The following is a 19,599-nucleotide window of genomic DNA, read 5'->3' on the forward strand; positions in this document are numbered from 1 at the left end:
TTTGATGGCCGCAATAGTTTGTGCATTCAGCAATGCTCTCAGCATTTCTACTTTACACATTTTTACACGATAATCACAGTCACAGCCCTTTACAAACTTTATCTCTGCTGAGCGATGTATTCTTCACGAGCTAGGCTAAACTTGCGAGCTTCAAAGTCTTCGACACGCAGCACAAAGTGAGTCACACACATACTGTGGTGTCTCGGTCCACCCGCAAGGGGCACTACAGAGAGGAATGTCCTTCATATAAAGTCTGCTGTGCATAAATCTAATCTAATTATTTCCAAGTATCGATGCAATCATTTTATTACCTTTAAAATCATTTAATGAATTTGATATAATTTCGTCCTGAAGTCTAACCAACCATGCACAGATCGATCCAATTGGATTGTAGGAATACAAATCGATACATTGATATAATGACTGAACCGTTACACCCCAGTATCACTGAAACAATTGTGTATGACCTTAAGAGGTTCCACTGTACATGACAAACAACACCTGCTTTAAACCTACTTACTGGGTATGTGCAGCATGGGTCTAGAATGACCGGCACAGACATTTTTCCCTGAAGATTGAGCTTGGTGAGATAAAACACATTTTCGCCAAGCACCTTCTCCTTCTTCATCCGCCGCATACTGTAAAGTCTAAATCTGATCGCGTAGTTGCTGATCATCTCAGACTCCATATGGCAAAAGTGAAAGGTTTCTCTGAAAAGAGGGCATGCACCTCTTTGGATTCCTGTCTTAGCCCTCTGCTTCTTCATGGGTAGCAGCACCAGATGGACCTGCCAGGAGATGTTGCCAGTGTGTTTTAGGATGGGAAGGTCTGTTACCGCCATGATGGTCACAGCCAGCTGCTGCTCCTCTGGATCATAGTCAAACGCTACGTCGAGAGTCCCATATTTTGCAACCTGATCTGGTTCGTAGCCTTTAGGGAGCTGAGCTGCTGAACCGCGGGCTGACATCTCCTGAAGAAAAAACATGAAATATGCTGTTTACTTGGGGTTGAACCGACTAGTCGATGTGTCGACCTTGCCACTCCGCAATGATGGTTATAGCTTAAAGTCGACAAATCATCAATCATATGTGGCTGGTTGGCACTACGGTGGTGCCTCAAGCGTGTGGAAATATTTTACTAAAAAGGAGACTGGTAGAACTGTCACTTGTGCAAATCAATCATCAAATATAACCAGCAAAAGTGTTTTGAACACCCTCATCTGAAAAGGCTAACGCTAGCTGAAGGGCAGCCTGAAATCCTCACATCAACTGTCAGTAAATTTACCAAACGCCCTTCGGAAACGGAGACAAACAATGGTCGATCAATAACCTCTTTATTGAATAAAATCACTACTACTACTTCTTCTTCTTTTCCTTTCGGCTTGTCCCTTTAGGGGTCGCCACAGCCTGTCATCCTTTTCCATGTATGCCTATCTCCTGCATTCTCCTCTCGAACACCAACTGCCCTCATGTCTTTCCTCACGACATCCATCAACCTTCTCTTTGGTCTTCCTCTAGCTATCTTGCCTGGCAGCTCCATCCTCATCATCCTTCCACCAATATACTCACTATTTCTCCTCTGGACGTGTCCAAACCACCCAAGTCTGCTCTCTCTAACTTTGTTTTAAAAACATCGAACCTTGGCTGTCCCTCTGATGTGCTCATTTCTAATTTTATCCAACCTGGTCACTCCGAGAGCGAACCTCAACATCTTCATTTCCGCCACCTCCAGCTCTGCTTCCTGTTGTCTCTTTAGTGCCACTGTCTCTAATCCGCACATCATGGCTGGCCTCACCACTGTTTTATAAACTTTGCCCTTCATCCTAGCAGAGACTCTTCTGTCACATAACACACCTGACACCTTCCTCCACCCGTTCCAACCTGCTTGGACCTCAAGGCAAATAATGCATTTGTGGTACTATTTCTAGGCATGAAACCATACTGTTGTTCGCAAATACTTACTTCTGTCCTGAGTCTAGCCTCCACTACTCTTTCCCATAACTTCATTGTGTGGCTCATCAACTTTATTCCTCTATAGTTCCCACAGCTCTGCACATCACCCTTGTTCTTAAAAATGGGCACCAGCCCAACTTTTCCCCCATTCCTCAGGCATCTTCTCACGCGCTAGAATTCTATTGAACAAGCTCAAAGGTCAAAAACTCCACAGCCACCTCTCCAAGATGCTTCCATACCTCCACAGGAATGTCATCAGGACCAACTGCCTTTCCATTTTTCATCCTCTTTCTTGCCTTTCTAACTTCCCCCTTACTAATCATTGCCACTTCCTGGTCCACCACACTTGCTCTTCTACTCTTCCTTCTCTCTCATTTTCCGCATTCATCAACTCCTTGAAGTATTCTTTCCATCTATCTAGCACACTGCTAGCACCAGTCAACATATACCATCTCTATCCTTAATCACCTTAACCCGCTGCACATCCTTCCCATCTCTATCCCTCTGTCTGGCCAGCCTGTATAGATCCTTTTCTTCTCCTTTAGTGTCCAACCTGCCATACATGTCATCATATGCCTCTTGTTTGGTCTTTGCCACCTCTACCTTTGCCCTGTGTCGCATCTCAATGTATTCCTTTCGCCTCTCCTCGGTCCTCTCAGTGTCCCACTTCCTCTTAGCTAACCTTTTTCCTTGTGTGATTTCCTGTACTGTGAGGTTCCACCACAAAGTCTCCTTCTCTCCTTTCCTGCCAGAAGATACACCAAGTGCTCTCCTGCCTGGCTCTCTGATCACCTTGGCTGCAGTGGTCCAGTCTTCTGGAAGCTCCTCCTGTCCACCGAGAGCCTGTCTCACCTCTTCCCGAAAATCTGCCCAACACTCGTCCTGTCTCAGCTTCCACCACATGGTTCTCTGCTATGCCTTTGTCTTCCTAATCTTCCTCCCCACCACAAGAGTCATTTTATACACCACCATCCTATGCTGTCTAGCCACACTATCCCCAACCACAACCTTACAGTCGGTAACCTCCTTCAGATTACATCATCTGCACAAGATGTAATCCACCTTCGTGCTTCTACCGCCACTCTTGTAGGTGACCCTATGTTTCTGCCTCTTCTGGAAAAAAGTGTTCACTACAGCCATTTGCATTCTTTTTGCAAAGTCTACCACCATCTGTCCCTCCAAGTTCCTTTCCTGGATGCCGTACTTACCCATCACTTCTTCATCACCCCTAGTTCCTTCACCAACATGTCCATTACAATCTGCACCAATCACAACTCTTTCTCTGTCTGGGATGCTCAGAACGACTTCGTCTAGCTCCTTTCAGAATTTCTCTTTCACCTCGAGGTCACATCCTACCTGTGGGGCATAGCCACTAATCACATGATACATAACACCCTCAATTTCAAGTTCCAGCATCATCACTCGATTTGATACTCTTTTCACCTCCAAGACATTCTTAGCCAACTCTTCTTTTAAAATAACCCCGACTCCATTTCTCTTCCCATCTACACCATGGTCAAATAATTTAATCCGTGCCCCTAAACTTCTAGCCTTACTGCCTTTCCACCTGGTTTCCTGGACACACAATATATCAACCTTTCTCCTAATTATCACGTCAACCAACTCCTGAGATTTTCCTGTCATAGTCCAACATTCAAAGTCCCCACATTCAGTTCTAGGCTCTGTGCTTTCCTCGCTCTTTCTGCCGAAGGACCTGCTTTCCACCTCTCTTCTTCTTCAACTTCGACCCACAGTAGCTGAATTTCCAACGGCGCCCTGCAGGTTGACGCCGCCGGCGGCGGCCGTTGTTAACCCGGGCCACGACCGATCCGGTATGGAATTCTTTGGATGAACGCTCATATTTGTTTGGCAAAGTTTTAAGCCGGATGCCCTTCCTGATGCAACCATCTGCATTTATCCGGGCTTGGGACTGGCCTACAGTTTGCACTGGCTTGTGGCCCCCATAGGGCTACATCAAAATCACTACTACTGTTGTTAAAATTAATGGTTAGCGTGTCAAAGAAAAACAGCCAACTGGCGTTTCTCTCCTCTGTCTGCCTCCCCGCTCCAGCGGAGACACACCCTTGCAGTGGTATCACCCACCCCCCGCTCTCACAGATAGCTTCAGGGTCTCAAAGACAGTAACAACTTATAAAACTCTTGCAACAGTCCAAATAACACAACTGAAAGTTTTCATGAATACATTATCGAAAACCATTCCTTCATCCTTTATTTTTTAAACTATCCATCCATCCATCCATTTTCTGAACTGCTTATCTTCATTAGGGTCGCGGGCCTGCTGGAGCCTATCCCAGCTATCTTTGGGCAAGAGGCGGGGTACACCCTGAACTGGTCGCCAGTCAATTGCAGGGCACATAGAAACAAACAACCATTTCCACGCACATCCACACCTACGGGCAATTTAGAGTCTTCAATCAAACTACCATGTATGTTTTTGGGATGTTGGAGGAAACCGAAGTACCCGGAGAAAACTCACGCGGGCACGGGGAGAACATGCAACCTCCACAGGAGAGGCTGGATTTGAACCCCAGTCCTCAGAACTGTGAGGCAGATGTGCTAACCAGTCTTTCACTGTGCCACATTTTTAAACTATGTAGATACAATTCTTATATATTATAGCAAGTAGTGAACCCGTGGTTGTGTTATATACATTGGTGTTCGAGTTGTCCAAAATCCGACTGTACCTTGACGGTATCTAAATGTGATTGGATGACTGAGTGCCTGAATTGTCATGGTCTGTGTTTTGGTTTGGGTTGTGTTTAGTTTTGTTCCATGTTTTCCTGTGTTCCATTTTTGTCGTGTGCTCATTAGGTTGTTGTGTCCACCTGTTCTCGTCTACTTTGTGTCGACCAATCAGCTCTCTCCAGCCACTCGTGTCTTGTCCAGGTGTTCCTCGTTGTCTCGTCAATTTGTTTGTATTTAGTTCCCTGGTTTCTTTCAGTCCTTGTCGGTTCATTGTCGTTGTCACACGTCTTGCCATGTCATAGTCGCCAGTTGTTTAGTCGCCAGTTGTTTAGTCACCAGTTGTTTTAATCATTGTGATTAAATATTATTATTTTGAGATTCCCGCACTCCTGCCTTGCCTCCCTGCTTCCCTGCAATTGGGTCCACCATGTTCTTGCCTTGCGTTCCTCGCCTTCGCCCTAACCACGTACGTGACAGAATGAACCGACCAGAACAGGACCCAGTGGGAAGAACATGGCGTCAACCTGGACGCCACCAAACTGCCTCCCACCGTCCTCAGCCTGCCATCCATACCTACCCTCCTCCAGTAAGCCCTATCGTTCAGTCTTTTCTGTCCTTTTCCTCGGGTCCCCCCACTTGTCCTAGTTATTCACCGTGCCCGACTATTTTACATCCACATGTTTCTTTAGATTCTGATTTTTCTGATTGTGAAGATGGCCCTGATTTAGTTAACATCCTGTCTGATTCTGACTCTGACACAGATTTAGATTTTTCTGGTTCCTTCCCAAGTTTATCCCGTCCTCGTCCGTTTTTGTCACGTCTCCCCGTTTCCAACCCCAGTGAGTCCAAATCCTTTCCCTCGGACCTTTTCTTGGGCACCCGTTTGGCCATCTACCCGGGACCGCCGCGTGGTGGCCAACGGAGGCGCCCAAGTAAAGGTCAAATTTTGCCCCCTCGTTTTTTTCCCCCTGTTCACAAGTCACTTAATTTTTCACCTGTTCCCACACGTTGTTCCACGGCTCTAATTAAGTCACGTCAAGTCAAACCTGCCCCCAAGCCACCATGTTCAGTACCAGCCATTTTTCCTAGTTCACCTTCCCGAGACCTTGTGCACTCTGCCACTCCCGTACCCTCTACTCCCAAACCTCAATGGCGGCTGGCTGAGGAAGCGACTGCAGGCCCCGTTCCTGCTCCTCGGCAGCTGCGGCAGGCTCCCGTTCCGGCTCCTCGGCAGCTGCGGCAGGCTCCCGTTCCGGCTCCTCGGCAGCTGCGGCAGGCTCCCGTTCCGGCTCCTCGGCAGCTGCGGCAGGCTCCCGTTCCGGCTCCTCGGCAGCTGCGCCAGGCTCCCGTTCCGGCTCCTCAGCAGCTGCGCCAGGCTCCCGCTGCGGCGGTGCTCGTCCAGCGGCCGCCACCCGACCTTGCTCCGGCGGCGCTCGTCCAGCGGCCCTCACCCGTCCCTGCTCCGGCGGCGCTCGTCCAGCGGCCGCCACCCGTCCCTGCTCTGGCGGCGCTCGTCCAGCGGCCGCCACCCGTCCTTGCTCAGGCGGCGCTCGTCCAGTCCTTGCTCCGGCGGCGCTCGTCCAGCGGCCGCCACCCGTCCTTGCTCCGGCGGCGCTCGTCCAGCGGCCGCCACCCGTCCTTGCTCCGGCGGCGCTCGTCCAGCGGCCGCCACCTGACCCTGCTCTGGCGGCGCTCATCCAGCGGCCGCCACCTGACCCTGCTCCGGCGGCGCTCGTCCAGCGGCCGCCACCCGTCCTTGCTCCGGCGGCGCTCGTCCAGCGGCCGCCACCCGTCTTTGCTCCGGCGGCGCTCGTCCAGCGGCCGCCACCCGTCCTTGCTCCGGCGGCGCTCGTCCAGCGGCCGCCACCCGTCCTTGCTCCGGCGGCGCTCGTCCAGCGGCCGCCACCCGTCCTTGGTCCGGCGGCGTTCGTCCAGCGGCCGCCACCCGTCCCTGCTCCGGCGGCGTTCGTCCAGCGGCCGCCACCCAACCCTATTGCCTGGCCCCTGCATTACCATTGGGTTCGGCACCGTGGCCGTCCGCCTGAATGGCCCTGTAAAGACCCTGGTGCTTGGCGTCCTGGACGACCTCCTGAACCGGTCAGCCAAGCACCTCACCTCGGGTGGCCTGGATGGCCACCAGACTGACCTGAGGGGTGGACTCTGTACCCTCCTCCAGGCCCCCTTCCGCCCACCCTGGGTTGATGACTTTTTGGTTGTTGTTTGGGGAACGTCTGGGATCCGTTCCTTTAGAGGGGGGGTACTGTCATGGTCTGTGTTTTGGTTTGGGTTGTGTTTAGTTTTGTTCCATGTTTTCCTGTGTTCCATGTTTGTCGTGTGCTCATTAGGTTGTTGTGTCCACCTGTTCTCGTCTACTTTGTGTCGACCAATCAGCTCTCTCCAGCCACTCGTGTCTTGTCCAGGTGTTCCTCGTTGTCTCGTCAATTTGTTTGTATTTAGTTCCCTGGTTTCTTTCAGTCCTTGTCGGTTCATTGTCGTTGTCACACCTCTTGCCATGTCATAGTCGCCAGTTGTTTAGTCGCCAGTTGTTTAGTCACCACTTGTTTTAATCATTGTGATTAAATATTATTATTTTGAGATTCCCGCACTCCTGCCTTGCCTCCCTGCTTCCCTGCAATTGGGTCCACCATGTTCTTGCCTTGCGTTCCTCGCCTTCGCCCTAACCACGTACGTGACATGAATGTGTTTGGATGTATGTGTCTGGGGCTGGGGTCTGCACACTATGGACAGCAGCAGTGTGTTTGGAATTGGCACAGTGATTTTCTTTTTTTCTTTACATTGGCACACACAGTGAGTTGAGACAAAGAAAATATATCAATGACATCGATTAGTTGACGTCGCCTTGGCTATCATCACCTTGCCGTCGACTGCAAAAGAAGTTGTTCAACACCCGAGTGTTTCCATCATTAATTACTGCATCACCTCATTCGATTTTCTTGTATATGTCTCTGGGGAAGCACATTATTTACCTCTGGGCTGAGAACAGCAGTACTGTCACTGGGCACATCCTCCTCATAGCCCTTGTTTAAATAACTCTCTGTCTCATGGCCATCACTTCCCTCACTGGTGCATTTGCGAAAGGAAAGGTGGGGGCTACCACTGGTCTGTGATAGATCACATTTGGCGTCACCCAGGTCTGACAGTGTACAAGACATCCGTGGAGATCCATTTTCATCCTGATATGGCGGAGGTTGGAGTTCATCAAGGGGGGGTGTCCGCCTCATCCTCTGAATGCAGTTGGCTGTTATAGAATGGCGGAAGACAAGACACAGACAAAGATTAGCTGTGTTGACAATGGACTACGTGTATACAGGAGCCATGATATGGGCTATGGATAAATTGCACTGCTGTAAAGAGCTGTTGGCTGTTAGCGTTAGCGTGCTTCGGTAATGTTTGCTATGTGGTGATGAGGGTTTATAGTGGAGTGCCCCCACCAGATGGTGTTGATTTTTGGGGAGAAATGAAGGTTATATTTAATACTGAGTAATTTAATTGTGGTAGCACAATGGAGAAGTGTTTAGAACTGCCTCACACACAGGTGATTTAATCTCTTTTGGAAAATCTCTGTGGAGTTTAGATTTTCCCCATATGCTTGTGTGGGTTTTACTCACACATACCAAAAACATGCTTCTTTGGTTAATTGAAAACTGTAAATGGTTGTCTGATTATATACCATGTGTATAGATTGAGTGGTGACCAGTCCACATTGTCCCCTGCCACTCGCCCAAAGTAAGGTGTTATTGGCTCCAATTCACAGTGACCCAAATGAAGAGAAGTGGGATACAAAATGGACGGCTAGTTCATAGAGTTCCTCAACGATACAAAGCCTCTTTATTGTGATTTAACTTGTCAGTGGAGTACAGAACATAAATAATTGATGAATAGATCCCGAATATTCAATTAATGGAATTCAGTGACTACAGTACTTACAGTATATACCTGCCACAGATTTCATGCATCTCACACTTCTAATAATTCAAATGAAAAGAAGGCAATGACAAATGATACACTGAGAGTTTGTGTCACACTCATGAGAAATCTTGAGCAGTTCTGTCAGCTAAATTCTCAAATCTACTTTCATTGTCCAATTTGGACTTGCACTTGAACAGCTGAGACTAATACTCACATAGGGACATTTGCATAAAAAAAACAGAAATTAAAACATAGCTCAGGATGAAAAATAGGCTCTCTTCTGTTTCCTAACTTTTAGAAAAAGCAAGCCTTGTTTTGTCACAATCCTCTCCAACTTACTGTTTCTAGCGCTCTCCAAAATTCTTGGAACTTTCTGTCTCATGTCAGATGCAGTGAGACTTCTCCTCAAAGTGGCACATAGCAGCAGCACGATAAAGGCAAAGGAGTTTTAACTAAGTGTCATGGAGGTCTTGATAAAAGAAGCAAACCCATTTTGCCGCCCCCCGCCCTGCTGAGCCGGGGGCGGTTGATTTGATGGAAGCTGCTGTGTAAAGGCATCACTTTTTCCTGCACCCTGATAATTGGGAGGGTTATAAATCCACTTTTCTTGTAAGCCCTCCTTCCTTCACAGAGAATTCCCTGTTCACATGGGCTTTTTTGATTGATTGATTTATTGATTGATTGATTGATGTTTATTTGTCTCAAACAAGCAAAAGTGAAAAAGTGTGATAAAGTTCAAATTAGAGAAGAGGCTGAAGTAAGCAAAGATTATCAAGTTCAGCACCCCCCTTACATTTTAATAATTACAAGATCCATAACAACATACATAATCCATACATCCATACATTTTAGAAGATAAAAACCTCATTTACTGCCAGCCCTTCAAGTTAAAATTGATATTTGACTTCTATAGCCGAGTCACTGATGGTGTAGTGGTACACTCGCCTGACTTTGGTACAGGCAATGTGGCTTCAGTTCCCACTCGGTGATGGTATGAATGTGAGTGTGAATTGTTGTCCATGTCTATATGTGCCCTGTGACTGACTGGTGACCAGTTCAGGGTGTAGTCCACCTTTTGCCTGAAGTCAGCTGGGATAGGCTCCAGTGCCCTAACCAGGATAAGCGGTGTTGAAAATGGATGGATGGAGGGACTTCTATATGCCGTCAATGGCAGTGAATGAGTATGAAATAAAGCCTTTATTATAAACACACAACTACAATCCTTTCACAGAAAAGTATAAAATTAGCTGTTCAATTCTTTATAGCTGACCAAAAGTGTTTGTTTGTCGCTACTTTTAAATTGTTTTTAGTTAATGAACATTTTTATTTTCTCATCTAATTTATTCCAGTTTTACACCACATCCCTCTCTTACCATGAATATCATTTGGATGTCGCTTTGTGACAACTTATTGCAGGCTTTACACAAAATCTGACCCGTTTTATATTTAACTAAGTCCCAGAATTAAAAAAAAACCAATTTTAAAAACAAAGAATTTGTATGAGCAAGGTACCCAGCATGATGAACTATCCTTATGACTCTTTTTTTGTAAAGTGCAAATCTTTTGTAAAGTACTCCAAGGCCTTCTCTGTTGGCCTGAACACTATCAAAAGCATGGACTTATATTTACAACGTAATTACATTGCTAATTAATCATTGCTAATATTTATTGTAAGAGAATAAAATATATAATCATACATATAATAATTTGTATTAATTCATTTCCAACAGCTTTTTGACTTTCATTTCATAGCGTGTCTTGGCTGCCCAGCTTCCAATCGTTTGTGGATAAATTTTGGTGGGTCCAATCAAGATTCCAGCTGCTATGTGTAATGTAGCTAGTATGCAGCTAGCCAGCCCCCATAAAAAGTCCTTAGCATAAAAGTGGACTATACATGGACTGTTATAATTCCTACACCATTTAACCAATGTGCCCACAAGACACTAAATTGCTCGTAGGTGTGAATGTGAGTGTGAATGGTTGTTTGTTTATAAGTGCCCTGCGATTGGCTGGCCACCGGTTCAGGGTGTACCACGCCTCTCGCCCGATGATAGCTGGGATAGGCTCCAGCAAGCCCGCGACCCTAGTGAGGAGAAGCGGCTCAGAAAATGGATGGATGGATATAAAAATATATTGAAAGTTTGAAATACTCCTTCTGCTTATTTTTTATCCTTCCATCCATCCATCCATTTTCTGAGCCGCTTCTCCTCACTAGGGTCGCGGGCATGCCGGAGCCTATCCCAGCTGTCATCGGGCAGGAGGCAGGGTACACCCTGAACTGGCTCAGAAAATGGATGGATATATATATATATATATATATATATATATATATATATATATATATATATGTATATATGTATATATATATATATATATATATATATATGTATATATATGTATATATGTATATATATATATATATGTATCTCCATCCATCAATTTTCTGAGCCGCTTCTCCTCACTAGGGTCGCGGGCGTGCCGGAGCCTATCCCAGCTGTCATCGGGCAGGAGGCAGGGTACACCCTGAACTGGTTGCCATCCAATCGCAGGGCACATACACACAAACAACCATTCGCACTCACGCCTACGGGCAATTTAGAGTCTCCAATTAATGCATGTTTTTGGGATGTGGGAGGAAACCGGAGTGCCCGGAGAAAACCCACGCAGGCACAGGGAGAACATGCAAACTCCACACAGGCGGGGCCGGGGATTGAACCCAGGTCCTCAGAACTGTGAGGCTGACGCTCTAACCTGTCGGCTACCGTGCCGTCACACACACACACACACACACACACACACACACACACACACACACACACACACACACACACACATATATATATATATATATATATATATATACATACACACACACACACACACACTTTTATATATATATATATAACATTTTATGTATTTCCCCAATTGTAGGTGTGTCAGGATCCACTCTTTTGTTCGTTTTTTCAGTTGGCCCCTCCTTGTGTTTTTCTTTGTTTCCCCTCAGCAGCGCAATGAATGATGAGCATTTAGGCGCACGTGGGCGTTATTGGTAATCAGCTTCGAGACTGAGGCTCTGCACCACCACTACTACACCAGGAGGATGCCAAATCATTCCTTTGTCTTCACCATTTGCTGTGCTGCGTCCTGTCTCACTCTAGTATTTCACACTGCTCCTCATTTTTTTTTTGTTGTTCGCCTTTTTTCTGTAAGTTGTGGCATTTTCCTGCTTTTCCTGCTTTATTGTCTTTATTATTTATTTATTTATTTTTATTTTTGTGCTAAGTGGAATGAAATTTTCCCTACTTGTTAGTATAACTTAATGTTTACCAGTTTCTTATCTTGCACTTTGCAGAACTATTCCATACCTTCTCGTCACTCGCATTTATTTGAACATCATTGGAATAAAGACTTTTTGAGTTACTCCTTTAACGCTCTGTGTCTGTTATGTGGTCTGACCAGTCACATATCGTTACAAGATGTTTACTCTTAAAGTAATGGTGTTCTGCTGAATATTGCATTTTTGGAATAAGAATTAAACAGATTAATTCATCAAATTTCATCCATCTCAGAGCGCTGCCATGTTTGGCAATATTGCCCTCTGCTGTTGACCTAAATTAAAATAACAACTGCTCTTGTCCTTGCGTTGCAAATGTCATGTGACCAAACCCAGAAAACAGGCAGCAGACGTCAGATTTATGTTGGGATATCTAGCATAACTAAGGGTTGATGACATGATGGTTTGAGTAATTTTTTTAAAAGTTTGGGTTTTTCTTTTCCACTTGTGTATACATTTCTGAAATAAAAAAATTATCGTGACATATTGTCTATTAAGCAATGCAATTATGGAGCTTCTGAATGATCTAGGGTCTGACTTGGAGCCAGTCATTTGTTGCATCTGGGTCAGCAGTTTGTCAGGCATGCTGTCCCAACCTGTCCCAAACGCAATGTAATGCAGGATGGGCACATCCATCCAAATGCCACGCACAGGGTTCAATCAAACATGGCTTTTATGTGGTTGCTGGCTTAACCAAAATTACTGGAGTGATAGATTTATATTCTGTAACTCAGTAATATGTTTGTTTCTCTTCCACTAACACTTACAATTCCATTCAAAGTTCATTTTTTTCTATTTTTTATTTTGATCAATTGACTGGCGGCCGGTTCAGGGTGTGCCTCGCCTCCCGCCCGAAGGTAGCTGGAATAGGCTCCAGCAGCCCGCGACCCTACTGAGGATAAGCGGTAAAAAAAATGGATGGATGGATTTAGTTGATCAAAAAGGCATTGTGAGTCGGCAGCCTTTTACAGCAGCTTTGTTAAAATTCACCTTTATTTGTCCCCCACCCAACATTTAGTATTCTTATTGTGTAATGCCACAATGGTTGCACAAGGATGGTGTGCCGTTTGTAAAAAAAATAAATAAATAAATAAAATCCACACTATTTTTTTCAACATTGTTGAAAGCTAAATGTCGCAAAATGATATTTTCAGTGTGAGCCAATTTATAAACAGCACCCCATACATTAGTACAACATTTTAGCCGTGATATTTAATAGCGGAGAGGTTCAGCGCTTTTTTGATGTTTTTAAACTATGCTCACAACAAGGAGCTACTCCACCTCGAAGATGGATCTGGCATTCCCTTGGTGCACGTCCCAAAGATGTGGAGATGGACTCAAGAGAGCCAGCGTCAAACCGAGAGACTATTGAGAAGGACAGGAGATTTAAACCATTCCTTCCTTTAAGGTCACTGCCTCTCACCTGCTTGTCTGAGGGACTTCAACTCTACTGCCCTTTCCTCCTCAGCTTTCTTAGTGTAGGGTGAATCTGACTTGGTTAAATGTTTTATGTTCAATTTAATTTATTTACAGCACTTTCTTTCATCTGTGGCACAGTGCCCGACTGGTTAGCACGTCTTCGTCACAGTTCTGAGGACCCGGCCGGGCTCCTGTGTGGAGTTTGCATGTTCTCCCCATGCCTGTGTGGGTTTTCTACGGGTACTCCGGTTTCCTCCCACATCCCCAAAACATGCGTGGCAGGTTAATTGAAGACTCTGAAATGCCCATAGGTGTGAATGTGAGTGCGAATGTTTTTTTTTTTTTATGTGCCCTGCAATTGGCTGGCGACCAGTTCAGTGTGTACCCCGCCTCTCGCCCATTGTCAGCTGGGATAGGCTCCCGTACGCACCCTAGTGAGGATAAGCAGTACGGAAGATGAAAGGAGGAATGTATGTATCAGCTGTGCTCTGGTAGTCTAGTGGTACATGTTGCTCCCTTTCAAATCATATGCCGAACCCTGACAGGAAAATGCTTGAAGTCCCTTTTTCTACAACTCCAATTCCAATGACGTTGGGACGTTGTGTATAGAATACAGAATACAATGATTTGCAAATCATGTTCGACCTATATTTAACTGAATACACTACAGACAAGATATTTAATGTTCAAACTCATAAACTTGATTGTTTTTAGCAAATAATCATTCACTTCGAATGTTATGGCTGCAACACATTCCAAAAAAGCTGGGACAGGTGGCAAAAAAGACTGAGAAAGTTGAGGAATGCTCATCAAACACCTGTTTGGAACATCCCACAGGTGAACAGGCTAATTGGGAACAGGTGGGTGCCATGATTGGGTATAAAAGGAGCTTCCCTGAATTGCTCAGTCATTCACAAGCAAAGATGGGGCGAGGTTCACCTCTTTGTGAACAAGTGCGTGAGAAAATAGTCGAACAGTTTAAGGACAATGTTCCTCAACGTACAATTGCAAGGAATTTTGGGATTTCATCATCTATGGTCCATAATATCATCAAAAGGTTCAGAGAATCTGGAGAAATCACTGTATGTAAGTGGCAAGAAAACCAACATTGAATGCCTGTGACCTTCGATCCCTCAGGCGGCACTGCATCAAAAACCGACATCAATGTGTAAAGGATATTCCCACACGGACTCAGGAACACTTCAGAAAACCAATGTCAGTAAATACAGTTCGGCGCTACATCCGTAAGTGCAACTTGAAACTCTACTATGCAAAGCAAAAGCCTTTTATAGACAACACCCAGAAACGCCGCCGGCTTCTCTGGGCTGATGCAAAGTGGAAAAGTGTTCTGTAGTCCGACGAGTCCGCATTTCAAATTGCTTTCGGAAATTGTGGACGTCATGTCCTCCGGGCCAAAGAGGAAAAGAACTATCCGGGTTTTGGAGAAACGTATGCTGCCATCCAAGCAACGTCTTTTTCATGGACGCCCCTGCTTATTTCAGCAAGACAATGCCAAACCACATTCTGCACGTGTTACAACAGCGTGGCTTCCTAGTAAAAGAGTGCGGGTACTAGACTGGCCTGCCTGCAGTCCAGACCTGTCTCCCATTGAAAATGTGTGGCACATTATGAAGCGTAGACAATATGACAACGGAGACCCCGGACTGTTGAACAGCTGAAGCTGTAACTCAAGCAAGAATGGGAAAGAATTCCCCCGACAAAGCTTCAACAATTAGTGTCCTCAGTTCCCAAACATTTATTGAATGTTGTTAAAAGAAAAGGTGATGTAACACAGTGTAAAATTACCCTGTCCCAGCTTTTTTGGAAAGTGTTGAAGCCATAAAATTCTAAGTTAATGATTATTTGGTAAAAACAATAAGGTTTATCAGTTTGAACATTAAATATCTTGTCTTTGTAGTGTATTCAATTAAATATAGGTCGAACATGTTTTGAAAATCATTGTATTCTGTTTTTATTTGTTGAACACAACGTCCCAACTTCATTGAAATTGGGTTTGCACTTAGTTTCAGCTGTTTATTTTTAAAGTGCGCTATAAAACCATTCCAAGTTGACTTGAGTTGAGTTAATTCTGCGCTTGCCGTGCTCTCTCAAATATTCCAAGATGACAATCATTTGCGCGACATAAGGGGCAAAACCCTCTTAAGTACCACAGTCTACATCACTTTTACAGTTCTGAACAGTGAGCACAATTTGCTAGGCCCGCGGCCTTCAGTGATGCGCCTGAAACCAACAGAACTGTTGCACAGTGTGCAGGGTTCTGACACTAGTTTTCATGAGGTGCAGACCGTCAGTCGCTGGTTTTGCTGCGATTCAAAATTTGTGAGTGGCGTCGCAAGGTTGCAGATGCAGAGCTGCCAACTGACAGAAATTCACTTCCATAACAATTTGTCTGAATTTCCATTTTTCTAAAATTATGTCAAGAATATTACTGCGGGACAGTTATTGCAGTATATTATGTACAGCGGGAGCAAAAATTAAGTGAACCCTTTTGAATTTCTAAAATTCAAAAAAAGTTCTGACCTCAAACCGATGAAGAAGCTGTAGCATGACGTCAAGAGATCTATTCACATCAGATATCCCCAGAATCCCGCAAACTGCAACAGTTTTTGTCATGTGTGTGTGTGTGTTTCGGGTTTTGTCTTCCCCCCTGTTTCACACACACCTGCTCCTGTGAGCATCTTCACCACCTGTGCCTCGTTTACCCTAATTACCCCTTGTAATTAACCTCGTGTCTCATTCCCTCTCGTTGCCAGTTCGTTGTATCTTGTCGTCGCGTTCCAGCATTCCTTGTTTCCACGTCACAGACTCAGTAAGACTTGACCCTGTTCCGATTATCGACCTTGCCTTCTTGCCTCATGTTTTTGGATACTGTTGCCTTTCTTGGATTGCCTGCCTGTGTACCGACCTATGCCCGTCTATTAAACCTCTCTTTTTGGAAACTGTCCATTTGTTTTGGAGTCCTGCATTTTTGGGTCCTATCCTCTGTTCCGTTCATGACAGAACGAACTGGCCATAACATGGACCCAGCAGACTCAGACCCGGTGCCCAAAGCCCTTCAAGCGCAGGGTCAACGCCTCTCGAAGCAGGATGAGCAGATTGCTGCCCTCCAACTTCATCTAGAGGGACTGTCAAGGCATCAGGACAATATGATGAGACAGGTGGCCTCGCAGTTTGAACTTCTTATGAAAATTATTCAAGAGAAGGAACCAGTTGGCACCACACCCAATACCGCCACGGTATTTCCATGTGAAGCAGTCACCATGCAGGCACCTGCCACCTCCGCTGCTGTCTGCCCACAGCTCTCTCGACCGGAGAGGTTCTCTGGAAATTCTGGGAACATTAAGCCGTTCATCACGCAGTGCGAACTCCACTTTGAGCTGCAGGCAGCTGCCTTCCCCATCGAGCGGGCAAAAATCGCTTTCGTCATTTCCCACCTGACTGGTCGTGCGGAGGCGTGGGCTCCTGCTGAATGGAGCCGCAATTCCGCCGCGTGTCATTCATGGGCTTTTTTTGTAAAGACTATGGAGCAAATTTTTCAATTTTCCACTCCAGATCGTGAGGCAGCTCGCTCCCTTGTCACCTTACAACAAGGCAAGCGCAGGGTGTCTGATTACGCAATTGAGTTTCGCATTCTAGCAGCTGAGAGTCATTGGAATAATCAAGCACTACTCGATGCTTTTTTTCAAGGACTATCCCCCGCCGTCAAGGATCATTTAGTCCCGCTAGACCTGCCGACCGACTTGGACACTCTCATCGCTCTCGCCGTTAAAGTCAACAAGAGGCTTTTGGATCGCGAGCTGGATGGAGATCGGCGGAGGGCTGCGTCACCGCGCACTTGGAGGACGAGCCTCGGTGACCAGCCAAACCAAGGCAGATCTCCTGGTTCCGGTCTCAACCCACTGGCTAGCGTCCCCACGGATGAACCCATACAACTGGGCAGGTTCCGTCTCTCCCCTGAGGAACGTCAACGCCGGCTGAGGGAATGGCGGTGCTTCTACTGCGGTCAGTTGGGTCATTCCGTGAGCAACTGTCACGTCAAAGTTGCCGGTGCCGGTAGCAAGGGCACAGGAGAGGTGAGTCTGAATTTCATTAAGGAAGACTCTACACGGGTTCTTCCTAGAGTGACACTATGCTCTCCTGATCAAGAAATTCATACACCTGTATTAATTGACTCTGGTTCTGACGCAAACTTACTCAACTCCATCCTCGTTAGATGTATGCACCTTAGAACCTTTGAAATAAAACGCCACCGCAACACCTATGCTGCAGACGGCAGTTTTATGGGCAAGATCACTCACCGCACCCAAACACTCACATTGACATTTCCTGATTTTCACTCGGAACGCATTAGTTTTCATGTTTTTGACGCCATGAATCATGACCTTATTTTAGGGAACCCATGGTTGAAATTACATAACCCCCACATTGACTGGTCCTCTGGGCAGGTTATATCATGGGGCAGCAATTGCGCCCGGAACTGTTTAAAGCCGCCATGTGATGTTCAGGGCTATGTTTCTAAGGACAATCCACAGACCCCATCTGGGGATCCTGATTTATCTCAAGTGCCCACCTGTTACCAGGATATTAAAGATGTTTTTTCCAAGTCCAAGGCCAAATCCCTTACACCCCACAGACCTTATGACTGTACTGTTGACTTGCTGCCTGGAACCACACCCCCACGAGGGGGGTTGTTCTCTCTTTCAGGGCCGGAACACAAGGCCATGAAGGAGTACGTGTTAGAATCACTGGCAGCCGGGATCATTCGCCCATCTTCATCCCCTGCGGGAGCAGGATTTTTTTTTGTGGACAAGAAAGACAAGACCCTGTGACCCTGTATCGATTACCGAAAAAACGGTATCCTCTTCCTCTCATCTCCACCGCCTTTGAGTTCCTGGAGGGAGCCAAGATTTTCACCAAACTGGACTTAAGAAATGCATATCATCTAGTCAGGATAAGGAAGGGGGATGAATGGAAAACAGCATTCAACACACCAACGGGACATTATGAATATTTGGTAATGCCTTTTGGGCTTACTAACGCTCCAGCTGTTGTCCAGAACCTTGTCAATGATGTCCTGCGTGACATGTTGAATATTTATGTTTTTGTATATTTGGATGACATTTTGATATTCTCCACGGATGAGAAGACTCACATTATTCATGTCCGCTCTGTTTTGCAGCAGTTATTGCAGAATCAACTATATGTCAAGGCTGAGAAATGTGAGTTCCACAAGGCGTCCGTTTCTTTTCTGGGTTTCGTCCTGGCTCAAGGTGAAGTCAAAATGGACCCTTGCAAAGTCGATGAAGTTATTAATTGGCCTACTCCCACGTCACGCAAAGATGTACAAAGGTTCTTAGGGTTCGCAAACTTCTACAGAAAATTCATCAGAAATTTCAGTTCTACAGCCTGTCCTTTGCATGATCTTACCTCGCCACACCAACCTTTTGTATGGAACCCGCTTTGTCAGGCAGCTTTTCAAAAACTTAAGTCGAGCTTTACCTCCGCTCCCATCCTTACTTTGCCAGATCTCAAACAGCAGTTTGTGGTTGAAGTCGATGCGTCTGATGGCGGAATAGGAGCAGTGCTCTCCCAGAAATCTCTCAAGGATGATAAATTACATCCTTGTGCTTTTCTCTCCAAAAAACTGACCCCAGCTGAGAAAAATTATGACATTGGTGACCGTGAACTGCTGGCAGTCAAGGTGGCTTTGATGGAGTGGAGGCACTGGCTAGAGGGGGCACAGACTCCGTTTTTAGTATGGACAGATCACAAGAACCTTGAGTATATTAAAACTGCTAAAAGATTAAATGCGAGGCAGGCTAGATGGGCTCTGTTCTTCCCTAGATTTAATTGTACCTTATCCTACCGACCTGGTTCTAAAAATGGTAAGCCAAATGCTTTGTCACGCATTTTCTCCGAAGAGAATTCTTTGTCCGACCCTAAGACTATTTTGCCTAAGTCATGTTTCATTTCCGCTTTTGTTTGGGACATTGAAACTGCGGTTAAAGGGGCTTTGAAAGACAGTCCTAGCCCTGAAGATTGCCCTGAAAACAGGCTTTATGTGGTTCCGACCTTAAGGGGAAGAGTCATCCACTGGGCTCACATGAACCGAACTGTATGTCACCCAGGCATTGCCAAGTGGTCAGTGGTCGAACAGCGCTTTTGGTGGCCTAATGTTAGGAGGGATGTTATCGATTACGTCAATGCTTGCCAGGTATGTGCTGCTAACAAGCCCTC

General features: G+C 45.9%; 1 protein-coding gene across 2 annotated transcripts in view; it reads right to left on the minus strand.

Annotated features, from left to right (window-relative positions):
- The window catches only part of syt14a (synaptotagmin XIVa), an 80,728-nt gene that overhangs the window by 19,507 nt on the left and 41,622 nt on the right, over positions 1-19,599 (minus strand). For both annotated transcript variants that reach the window (XM_061795143.1, XM_061795141.1), the window contains exons 5-6: positions 7,646-7,917; positions 521-970 (exon numbers count right to left, since the gene is read on the minus strand). In XM_061795143.1, coding sequence (XP_061651127.1) covers positions 521-970; positions 7,646-7,917 — 722 coding nt within the window. The remainder of the gene's footprint in view (positions 1-520; positions 971-7,645; positions 7,918-19,599) is intronic.

This window comes from Phyllopteryx taeniolatus, chromosome 13, assembly GCF_024500385.1.
Source record: "Phyllopteryx taeniolatus isolate TA_2022b chromosome 13, UOR_Ptae_1.2, whole genome shotgun sequence".
Lineage (NCBI taxonomy): Eukaryota > Metazoa > Chordata > Actinopteri > Syngnathiformes > Syngnathidae > Phyllopteryx > Phyllopteryx taeniolatus.